The sequence below is a fragment of the Gymnoscopelus microlampas genome (genome assembly GCF_963454915.1).
Source record: "Gymnoscopelus microlampas genome assembly, chromosome: 2".
NCBI classification, from domain to species: Eukaryota; Metazoa; Chordata; class Actinopteri; order Myctophiformes; family Myctophidae; genus Gymnoscopelus; species Gymnoscopelus microlampas.
This window is the reverse complement of record NC_139939.1, coordinates 17,862,175-17,874,674: the sequence shown is the minus strand read 5'-3', so window position 1 is coordinate 17,874,674 and position 12,500 is coordinate 17,862,175. Positions and strand designations below refer to the sequence as shown.

General features: G+C 43.7%; 1 protein-coding gene across 1 annotated transcript in view; it reads right to left on the bottom strand.

Annotated features, from left to right (window-relative positions):
- pdgfaa (platelet-derived growth factor alpha polypeptide a) overlaps positions 1 to 6,383 on the bottom strand; it is a 13,947-nt gene extending 7,564 nt beyond the window's left edge. The window contains exons 1-3 of the mRNA XM_084047309.1: positions 5,743 to 6,383; positions 5,064 to 5,160; positions 91 to 198 (exon numbers count right to left, since the gene is read on the bottom strand). Of these exons, the coding sequence (XP_083903435.1) occupies positions 91 to 198; positions 5,064 to 5,160; positions 5,743 to 5,805 (268 nt within the window). The 5' untranslated portion in view covers positions 5,806 to 6,383. The remainder of the gene's footprint in view (positions 1 to 90; positions 199 to 5,063; positions 5,161 to 5,742) is intronic.
- Positions 6,384 to 12,500: the final 6,117 nt, after the last annotated feature.

Genomic DNA, 12,500 nt, shown 5'->3' with positions numbered 1-12,500 from the left:
GCAGGGCACACAACACTGTGTGTGTGTGTGTGTGTGTGTGTGTGTGTGTGTGTGTGTGTGTGTGTGTGTGTGTGTGGGGGTGTGTCTCACCAATGCTCCTCCTGGGTCTGGTGTGTGTGTATGCTGTCTTCAGGTCTGTGTAACTGTGGGAGAAGTCCTTGTGTTCCCTCTGTTTAGTGTCCTTGATCACCTCATTCTCTGGACAAAGACAAAACAGCACAACACAGATGTCACACATACTATAACACTTTTAATAAACATTCCCAACCTCCTACACGCACACAGGCACGCACGCACGCACGTATGCACGCACACATACACACTCTCAAAGACAAACACAAATCATGATACTTGCACACACATCTTTAATGCACAAACATGCTTGAACATACTGTAGAATAGATCAGTGGTGTGCCAGAGGCACTTTAATGGGCAAGTCAAAATCTCAAGGCACACTTTGCCTTGAGCAAAATGCTCAAGGCAAGTCAAAATCTCAAGGAGATCCCTACACACTAGCAAAAATAGCAACATGTCGCAATGCCATGCGTTTCTGAAAATTTGTGACGTCATGACGACGTCATGTTGTCATGATGTCATGATGATGTCATGATGTTAATGTCATCATGATTTGAGTGTGTAGGGATCTCATTTTAAATAAGCCATTGTGCTTTTATGAGCAATCCAGTGAATCCATGAATTGTACTTCCATGTACTGTTTCCATGTCTTTTCTAAATAAAGTATTCAATCAATCAATCAAACGTCAAGGACATCAGGTAGAAAGTGGTAAAAATATATATTTGGGGGGTATAGAATTTGCCTCTGTATTGGGAAATGAATGTGCACAAAGTACTAAAATAACTTTGTATAATAATTGTATAATTGTAATAACAACGTGTGGTTGTGGCAAAATCCCAAGAAACACCTGGACTTGTCTCACGGCACACCATTTGGGAACCACTGCTGTACTTGCTTGCAAGGAATGCACTCTAAATTCACTAACGTGTCACTCAAACCTGGCATCTACAGTCGTTGTCTTCTTTCAGCTCTTCACTATATACTGTAGGATCCAAATTATGTTTAGAAATACACCCTGTCACATTATATAATCTAACAAAGTCCAGTCCCATGGTGGATTACAGTAGAAAAGACCTGCAGTTCAAACTCAGTTGAAGTGAGAGGCAAAAGATCTCCCCAGGATTCTCCATTTATCTCTAGTTTGACATTAGGAGTTGGGACAACTTATGTTCAGGAGGAAATACCACACCTGATAACACCTGATTCCCTTCCATGACCCTGACTTTGGGTCAAGGACCACCATGCTCCTGGACTCCCTGTAAAGGCCTTTTCACACGGGAAAGCGTGTGAAAGCGCCTAGTAATTCATTTTCAATGAGAGGCAAGTCTTCAGTTTGGGGGGCACGGGCAATCTGACAGGCGTAGCGACAAGCGGCCCAAGGGGCACAATCTCACACACACGCACACTCCCCCATCAAGGGTTGAAAGATGATAATTTTGTCACTCATCATGCGAAAAGCCCTTAAAACTGCATCACACAAACCTGAACATTGTCTTCACCACACTGACCACAGTCATCACCACACTGACCACTGACAAGCGTGGTTTATATCACAAATACTAATGTATAAACACAGAAGAGTAATTCATTACAGTGGTAGTCAGTGCAAGGTAAATATAGAAAAACTTCGGGCCGCTATGGCCCTCACTGTATACCTGTGTCCCTTTTGTATGGAGCTGACTGATTTGTTTGCGGCTGATGCCAGGACGACACATTGAGGTCAGACAACACACTCCATATGAAACTAAGCTATGCAGGTGGTGGTGGAAAACACACAAAAGAGGGAGGACATTAATGAGTAAATTGTCAAAAAAGGTAATATCCTTCTACGCTACAGCTCATAGTACTGATATAGCACCCATGCTGCTACTGTGGTCAAGAACATGCAGTTGCTGCTACACGATATATGATAAACATAGTCAGACACCTTTGCACGCAGCTGTTCTTATATTTAGCATTCTAGTGAAAGGATATGCAACAAGGTCAGATTGTTTGGATAAATAGGGATACAAAAAGAGTGGGGGGTGAGGAAGAACCCATACGTTTTCATTAGACCTCCAAATCAAGTCCAATGTACTGCTGAAGTCAAACAGAAATGTGTAAAAACCAAGTGACCTGACCAATTTATCTTAGATGGTTTATGGATAAAGATGTGAACATATGGATAATTGTCATGGCCTGATGGGAGAAAATAAAAGCGCTCTTCCAATCAGGCTGTGCTGAAGTGACAGAGGACAGGTGAGCGAGTAATGTGCGAGTCAGAGTAAAAACTGAATTACGTAATTTAACTCTGAGGATAGGGGTCTTTCCACACCACTGACCACCACGTAAGCGAGACATTTCTTTAACTAAAAGTGTGTGTGGTCACTAGATACAAGGAAGGCCTGATTGCTGCAATAAACTATTTCTTCTCAAGAAAGAGTATTATAAATCAAGTCTGCTTCAATAAATCCAAGGCACACTGCACTGTATGTGTGGTCTCTGTCCAACTTCTGCCCGCATGGAAGATGCGGAGTGGAGGAAGTTGTGTGTGTGTGTGTGTGTGTGTGTGTGTGTGTGTGTGTGTGTGTGTGTGTGTGTGTGTGTGTGTGTGTGTGTGTGTGTGCAATTGTAGCGTAAAATTGTGTTATTTGTAGGCAGAGTCAAGTGATTGGGTTGGGTTATCAAATAAAACCCATCAGGGAAGGGGGTTTCCTACCACAGACATAAGAGCAAAATGTCCTTTGTGTGTATATAATCAATTCATTTCATTGCAAAATAAACCTGCCTGTGTCTATGGTTTTCTATTTAACAATGTAAACAGACTGTAGATGTGTTGTAGAAGACACTTTACTGTTTCCAAAGTAATAAAAGTCTCATCAAACCATTCCAATACCTCTCAGTGCCAAACAGCCCCAAGGAATCCAAAGACTGTCTCGCATGGCAATATCATTCAAAGATTATGCGTGCATCTGTGTGTGTGTGTGTGTGTGTGTGTGTGTGTGTGTGTGTGTGTGTGTGTGTGTGTGTGTGTGTGTGTGTGTGTGTGTGTGTGTGTGTGTGTGTGTGTGTGTGTGTGTGTGTGTGTGTGTGTGTGTGTGTGTGCGTGTGTGCGCGTGCGAACGCTTCATTCCCGGAAATGAGCCTGAATGATGTCTGGGGAGGAGCGTTTTAATTTGATTATGCACACCAAACCCTCACACTTTGTCTGAGAACTCTATGTGGGTGTTTGTGCATGTGCATGTCTCTGTCTCTGTTTGTCTATGACTGAGTGTGTGTTCCTCTATCGCCTATACGTGCAGGAACTTACTGCCATGTGTGCGTCAAGTCAATGCATCCGCACGCGCGCGCACACACACACACACACACACACACACACACCCCACACACACACACACACGCACGCTTGCGTGCACAGTGTCCTTCTGAACCACCACCAAGTGCTTCCTCCACCTCTTTTCTGTCTGTCTCTCTTTCTCTCGCTCCCTCTTTCTGCCCCTGACATGCAGGAATTCGAGCATGAATTATACATAGCAACACAGCAGCCTTCCAGGCACTGCTCTCAAACTAATAATGGACAGCATGACAACAGCATAATGAACTGAGCCACTTGACCCCCACCGGGCCAGGGAGCCGTCACACTCAACATTTGCATCTCAATGATGCTAGAATTAATGATGCCACCGCTCACTCCCTTGCGACATGAAAAATGAATCAACTTTTTTTTTCCACAGACACACAAGAGGTGAACCATTCTCTGGGAGCACTGGTGTGGGTGGACTTTATAGCTTGTCCGAAAGGGAGAAACACATAAATATCGCACCTTTGCTCAGGTGTCACCCCAGTAATTCACTCGGCTTCAGATTTATTTCCTGCGAAAGCAATCCTGAGCTTCAGTCACGGATGCTATTGTTTTTCCTTCATTCTTTCTTAGCCGGGGTGCTGCACACCAGACAGTATAGCCAAAGTGGGGTCCAAGGGACCCTCAGGGTTCCTTGAGAGGGTTCCAAATGGACCCTTACAAGTCTGTAACTCTGATAGTGTACAAATGGAACCAAATGGACCCTTACGGGTCCATTTGGTTTCCAATTGTACACTCTCAGAGTTATGGGGGTCCTTGAAATTAGAAAAGTTTGAGAACCACTGGTCTAATATAAACATTAAATGTGAGCTTTGACCAGTAACCGCAGAGTGCACAGAAGTTGTGAGTGTGCGGCGCAGCGGCTGCGGGTCAAGTCCGTTTGTCTCCTGGCAACACTTGGTGAGGCGTTCTAGTAATGTGACCGCCAGAGTGGAAGAAAAGACCCACTTACTGACCATTGAGCCTATTCCAACTAATACCTCGATAAAATATGCTGTGATTGTGGGATAGAGCAGGTTTTATTATAGGCCCCTTATAGTGTGGCCGCCGGTGTTTTTCCAGACAGAAACTCATTATGTGACAACTTAGGCTGTAGGTCATGTTTATCAATATCACAGAAGAAATACTCATGCTGCTGGTTCAGACTTAAAGGGATAGTTCACCCAAAACATTTCTTATTTTCTATCAATTACACACCCCATGAAGTCTTGAATTTGTGGAGATTTTGATTTTGTCACATTCCTAAGCCAATAATTTAATGACCGGTGGAAAGATGCTCATATCTCCGATAGGAGACTCAAAGTTGACACTTTGCGTCTCCGCCGGTCATCAAATTATTGGCTTAGGAATGCGACAAAAACAAAAAAAAACTCCATGAATTCAAGTCTCAATGGGGTGTGCAATCGATAGGGAAAAAAGTCATTTTGGGGGTGAACTATCCCTTCAATATTTTTCTTTTTCATGATAAGAGCAATACATATTATGCTATGACCACACACAACATGATCAGGTGTCAAATAAACTGCATTATTGAATAACTGAATCACGTTATATTTGTGTGCTTTTTTTTTTTACTACATCCATTTGCACAATGTCAGTAATTATTACAAAATCACATGAGAGGGGGTTCTGTATGAAGTGCTTTACCTACGGAGTCTATCTCTAGCAGCCGCTGGAGGTCGCTGATGCTGCGGATCTCGCTCCGGGACAGTCGCTCCAGCAGATCCCGAGGGAGAGGGGACTCCTGGTAGAACACACAGTACAGTGCAGTCACTCCACTATGAATGGAAATAAGTCTTGATTTATGCTCGTTTCCTACAATATGGTACGCAAACCTTTGCACAGACACGCCCGGTTACTTACCGGCTCTTATCACTTGTTGCATTTCCCCCCCTATTTAACACGTATGTGCACGTATAGGAGGCTACACAGCGAGTCTGGATGATGTCTATTTCATACATAAATAGCCAGATCGTCATGCGCTGCAGCAGCAAAGCGCCTACAATACAATCCTCTTTATTGCATGTTAACTGCTTAAGCTTAATGCTTCCCCCTATATCCCTTTTTCGGGGACTTGGACAATTATTATGAATATTATTGTAAATATGTAAACCAACTTTGAATTGTATGTACATATATATATATACTTTAAAATATATATATATATATATATTTATAGGCTATATATATATATTTATGTATTTTTCCTTTTACATTTTGTCCAAATTTGGATCTGAAACTGAACTGAACTGCTGGAATAAATGTCAATGCATTTGCTCATCAAACATGTAAAAATACATATATTGTTCTGTTCCATCACGCCTACCTCAGCAGAGCTGCATAAAAGGCACAAGTACCCGGCGAGGAGGTGGTAGAAGGCGGCTCTCATCTCCTCTCAGGTCCGCTCCACTCCCGGACGGGACGAAGTTACGCTCCCATGCGTCCCAGGAACCCACGATCATCCCTCGGGAGGAGACACTACTACCTCCACGATCACGATCCCAACGGGTGTGTGTGTGTGTGTGTGTGTGTGTGCGCGCGTGTGTGTGTGAGCCCCAAATGTCGAGAATGTAAGCGTCAACTTTCCCTAGTAGTCTGTCTAATTCCCTTCAGGCTATAATATCAAGCAATGTTAACTGAGGTCAAGTTGGTGATGTCCGCCTACTCGCCGCTTAGAAACAAAAGAACAGGTGACTCTATACATTCCTTTTGAGTTTAGAGATCCATTCGTCAGTTTGTGAATCCTTTTAATCCGATCCGATTGTGCGTTTTGGTGCATTAATGCATTGACACTTAACACGTACAGAAATTAGGGTTACATCCTTGAGATATAGCCTAGGTCCAAAATGGATCAAATTTGTTTGTACATGAGAGGAAATGCAAATGCATTTTTTAAAAGCAATATATTTGTCACAGCATATAGTCTGAAAGAATGAATACCCAGAGGGTCCCGGGCGGTCGCGTGATCTGATCTCCAGACTGAATGAAGTGGTGGATGCCTTGAGTCAGAGGATATTATAACTGCTGCTGCATGGCGGCCACGCGCCTCTCACACCGAGAACGCGCTTTATAGAACCTTTATTTAAAACACATCAGATGTGACTTCTGTGTCAAGCAGAGGTAGGATGATAATTTTCTTTTTGTGCAGCACTCAAGCACTCTTCTAACGTGTAGGCTATTCTATTATATTATTCTATTCTATTTACCTCTTAAAAGTCCTTAAATTGTCACTTAAACTATCAACTGGGGAACCCCCCAAAATCATGTGGGGACCCGGTGTCCCGACCCACAGGTTGAGTACCATTGTATTAGGGCATGCTGCTTATACAATGCCTACCTGAACATACCTGAGAGAGAGAGAGAGACAGAGAGAGACAGGGATAGACAGAGACAGATTTGGTGAGCATAAGACTGGTGTGTCTGTGGTAAATTGGTGTGTCTGGGGTTAATTGGTATATCTGTGGTTAATTGGCCTGCAATAAAAGTTTCCAGGACAGCGACTAGACTCCAGTGGATGATAGAGGGGATATAAAAGACAATGAGACAGAAGGAGAGAAAGATGAAGAGAGGGGGAGCATAATATAAAGGTCCTGAAGGAAAATGTTGATGGCAAGACAACAAAGACACTCTGGGCTGAGACCACTGACCTAGCGGTCCGGCCACCTATAGGCTCTAAAGTAGCCTGACAGTGCATCATGGGTTTGAGTTCCGTTCCCGAAGATCTCTACTGCATGTCTCTCCCCATCTCTCGCTCCCTGTTTCCTCTCCATCTACACTGTACACTATCAATTAAAGGCAGAAGATATTATTTCCAAGCTTCCCACAATTTCAGTTACATTGTTAAATAGAAAAGAAAAAAAAATCGAGAGTTAAGAAATGGTATGGTATGGTATGAGGTATTTACAGCATGTAGTCAACTATACAGCAGGTGCAAATATGGTGTTCCTCAGTCAAATGTGCTATTATAAAATAAGGATGACATATATACAGTGAGGTATACATAAAAACAGTGTCACAGAGGCAGAGATAGATACCTGTGCAAAGATGTTGTTTAGAGTGCCGCTGATAGTGCACATGTCCCAGCAGCACGTATTAATTGCGGGGGGGAATCGGTGCTAAGGGGAATCCCAGGACCACCGGCACTCTTCCACAGTTGCATGAGGGTGCTGGTGCTCCAGTCGTAGGGAGGACCACCTGTCATACACCGCCAGTCATGTTGTTTTCTTCCCAGACTTACCCAGAAGGCAGCAGGACAGTGGTTGGTCAATCCCAGGGCATCATGTCCACTACACGCCTATGCCCCACTCATCCACTGGCACACCTACTCCTATGCACAAATCCAAACACACAGTTACTGTCATTCAGAATCAACCAGCAGTGTATCACTATCCAAGTTGCAATTATACAAAACTCACTTTTTGTACAGTATAGTATAATATAATATACTGAACGATACACAATCAGAGCCAATGCCAGCGGCTCTTCATCAACAGAATTCTTTATCAGCAGAACTGTTCATCAGCAGCAGAACTCTCTATCAGCACCATATGCTCTCTATCAGCACCAGTGCTCTTCATCCGCAACGCTTTTTGTCAGCACCAGATACCAGCTTGCTGGAGGACAGAAGATGACGGCGGATTGGTGGGAGAGAGAGAAAAAAAAGTCACTCTCAGAGGTAGAAAAAATAATGAGAGAGAGTGTGGCAGAGAGATGAGAAGGCAAAAGTTGCAAAGACAAAGAGGCAGAGGGGAAGAATGAAATAAGTGAGAGGGAAATCTAGTTATGTTAGAAGTGTGTTTGATGAGAAGAGGACAGTGACTGTGTGAGATAAGTATGTACAGTAGTGCCAGTGGCTCAGGAGGAGGTAGCGTGGTCGTCTGGGAACCGGAAAGTTCACAGTTCGATCCCCGGCTCTTCCTGGCTTTGTGTTGAAGTGAACTTGAGTAAGACGATGTCGGGGGATAGTTTGGTGGATAGGTTTCCTCCGGTGCCTTGGTGGGTGGAGGTAACGCACTTTGGACGCAAGATTCAAGAGTTTTATTTTGTCACCTGTTCATGCTCAAGTATGTGCAGTGAAATGTTGGTGTGGCATACTCCACCACCAGACTGTGCCAACAATGTTTAGCATATCATAAAAAAACAAAAAAACTAACAAAGGTAATATAATACAAGTAGGTGTAGAACATTTTTTAAAACGTAGGTGTGCAAAAACCATGTCATTTGGAATGACACCTTCCTTGGTTTACTGAGGTAGGATATGGAACTATAATGTTGCAGCCAGAGGAACATTTACAGCATATAAAATGTACAGAATATGAATGGCAAAATGAACCAGGAATTTACATGCAGCAAAATATCAAACTAAACTGTGGTCACTATAGAAATGCAGAATAGAAATGCAGACAATTGCAGAGATGCAGACCTCACAGCTAGAAGGTGCTGGGTTCGATTCCCACCGGGGACGCTGTGGGCGTGTCTTCTCCTCCGCGTCATCAGCGCCCGTACCCTAGGTGGGGTTGGCGAAAGGGCCTACTATGTGTCTCCTAGGGTAGTTAATACCCTCACAAAAATATGTAGTAATCCTGGTCGCTATACCTGCCAGCCCCATGACAGCCGGGGCGCCTGATGGAGGGGAAAGGAACTGGTTGGAATAACGTGTTCCTTCCACGCGCTACGTCCTACCGGGGACACTCCCCCCTGTCAGGTGATAAGAAGGTCAGTTGGCTCTCATGTATTGAAGGAGGCATGAGCTCGGCTCTTGGCTCCCTAGGCTGGCTGGGAGTGTAGCGCCCAGGATCACTTAGACAATTGGCACCGGGTGAAAAGTTTTACAAAATCGTGGGATAAAAACAAATATTAAAAATAAATAAATGCAGACCATTTACCATTTAGAAATACAATTGTACTAGTATCATAATGGGGTAACATAATATGTCACATGCTTGGGTGTTAAGGTGTCCTTATTCGGCTTACTAACATCAGCAATACTGGGTGCTTACATTATAGGAGGATCAAACCAGTAATCCCTCGATTATCGACCTGCTGGCCTATAACATAAGTGTGAACAGTAGTATATATTGTGTAGAAATGTGTGAGAATTTAGAATATGGACTGTTGATGGAGATATGAGCATAACAGTGAGGGAATAAAGTGAGCTTTGTAATGAGAGGCAGTTAATCCCACGAGAGGATAAAAATGTTACAGGCAGGGTGGGGGTTAAGGGCTATCCCCAGTTCTATTCAAAACTCCCTCAACACATGGTGGTAAAACCCTTTATATAGATTTTTCCTCCTACTACTTTCCTCCTCCTCTAGCCTATTTGCCCGACATTAATTATAAAAGCCCTCGCCAAAAAATTCGGAATGGATTTCAACATTAAGCCAAGGGTAAGCTCTATTGGACGTCACCCAAAACCTATTGTGAGAGGTATGAGCATGGGCCAACTACGGATTTATCCTGGATTAAGATCTCAAATATGCTGGAGTTTACCTATTATGTATAATGCAATTCCCTCATTCTGTATTGTCATAGGCTCCACGGTTTTGAGGGGGAAAAAAAGCTCATTTAATTGTGTTTGGGAAGGGAAAACAGAGGTTCGTTGTGCGGTGTAAAGTCAAAGCCACGGTGGAAGTGCATGAGCTCAACTGGTGGAGAAATAGTTTAACTGCTACAGCAGACCTAATACCTTTTTTTGTAACACATCAATGACATTACTGCATACAAAGTAAATAGGAAATATTGTTTTGCATATCCATCTGAGATGCACAAGAGGGTATACAGTAGCTTAACCCCTTAAACCCTATGCACTACTTCAGTTGACCAGACCGCTGCATTAGTCTACTTGGTTCCCTCCCAATTTTTTGGGGGTTGAAAATAGCCTACAGTATTATGCCATACCCAGAAGGTTGCTTGGGTTCAATAGTTCTAGAGTTGCAACGCGTTGTAAGCTTGTAAATCGGCTTTTGATGCCGCCTATTTTCGCTGAAGGTTCCAATTATGACATAGACCAGAACATGGATGTTAGGGTTCCTGTGGTTAAGATGGGCAGGAATGATGATGGTTGTTGTTGTTAGTGTCTTGCTCAAGGACTCATTGACAAAAATGAACACACATATTTACCTGCACAGATAATGTGTGACCTTTTACTTACAGAGCAGCCTGTTAACCACAAGGTCACCAGCACTGCTGGGATCCAAACCCACAATTTCCTGTTCACTTTAGATCTATTCAACACTGTAACATGATTGAGTCAAAAGCATGGGAAACCATACAATCTTGTTGTTCTTTTCAGTTTAATTCAATACAAATATTATACACTCACCTGAACTCTATAGTGTACACATACTGTAGTGTAAGTGTACATACTTAGTACATGTTTGTTTAAATGGGGGCCATGCAGGTGGAGCAGGGGTCACGTTCATGCCCATCACTGTGGAGACTGGGTTTGATTCCTCCTCAACGACTCCGGCTTGGCTCGGCACTCGAACGAACACATTTGGCCATGTTCACGTGTGGGAAGTCAGCAGGGATGGGCGTTCTCTGTCGCTGCACCAGTGACTCCGACAGGCTGGGGTGCCGTTCAGCAGGGAGAGCAACTGGGAGGGATACCTCTGCACGCGTTATGCCCTCCCAATGAAACGCCTCACTGTCAGGTCTAAGAAGTGGCTGGTGACTCCCTCTTGGAGGAGACACATGGTTGTCCCAGATCAACAGTAGGGATCAGAAGTGACAGGGACACCATGGGGGAGAATTGGTATGACAACTAAATTGGGGATAAAAAAAAGAAAAAGTGGTATAGATTAAAAAGTTAAAATGATGATCTGTTTGGCACCTTCTAAATCCTAAAAAATAAGTATTGGTAAGGAATGCGTACAAAACTTTGCCCTTCATCCATACCTAAACATTCCTGCAATGGTCTGGCACTGGCACTTCCTGTACTTTTGTTAACATCTGCAGTTTTAAAGTTGTCCTCAGATGGTAGAGACAAAGAATCGCAAGTCTGCACACCGCAAAGTTGCTCCCAAAGTGGACTTATTTTCATTTTAGATTATGCCTTCTTCAGAATGAACTGCACCATGTTGGGAGCTGCTTTGCAATTATGTATCTTTTATCCTGCACCTGCCCTACATGTCTGGATGTGCGTGTTCTATTCTGCATTGCAATCCCCAATTTTCCCACAATCAGATGGTGAGCTGCACGTATTACTATGGCCTTGAAAAACCCAGAGCTCAGCAGAAGAATGTAGAAGATAGCACGATGCTAATTAAACCTTCTGGATATATAAGATAGTACGCACTACGCAGGGAAAGTTTAGTTGGCTGTGATCCCACAGGATCTATGTCTTTACACCCTGTTTCCATCTCCCAGCTGGACTATAGTCTCTCAACTACTTACACAAATGAACAATGAGGATTTTACTGTGTATTCTGTTTCTTTCTCTCATAACTCCTCCTCGGTTAGTCCAGCTGTAGGTTACCATTCTCTCTCTCTCTCTCTCTCTCTCTCTCTCTCTCTCTCTCTCTCTCTCTCTCTCTCTCTCTCTCTCTCTCTCTCTCTCTCTCTCTCTCTCTCTCTCTCTCTCTCTCTCTCTCTCTCTCTCTCTCTCTCTCTCTCTCGCTCACTCCCTCTCTGTGTCCCTTGCTTCCTTCCCTTTCCATCTTCCTCCTATTCTAACGCCATTCTTTCCTCTGCTCACTAATTGATTTCTGGGATGAGGTGATGATCAACACAACTGCACACAGCTGGGTCCAAGGCTGAACATCCCCCCCCCCCCACACACACACAAACAACACTTTATTTCCAGCCCACAGTCCACTGAGTCCAGTCCAGCTGACAGCTGCTTGGGAACTATGATTGAGTAGTGTGAGAGCAGACGCCATTGGACCATTTGATCAGTGGAACATTTGATTCAAAGGTCCATGTATCCCCTGATTGTACATCAGTTCCGTCAGAGTCTTTCCACAGCCCCTAATCCTCTCCTTGGAACTAATTGAGAGGCACTGAGAGAGTTAATTGTGTTATGCTTTGTTGAATCATCAGGATGTGTTGCTAAACCCCATCGACCACACGCACACTCTCTCTCTC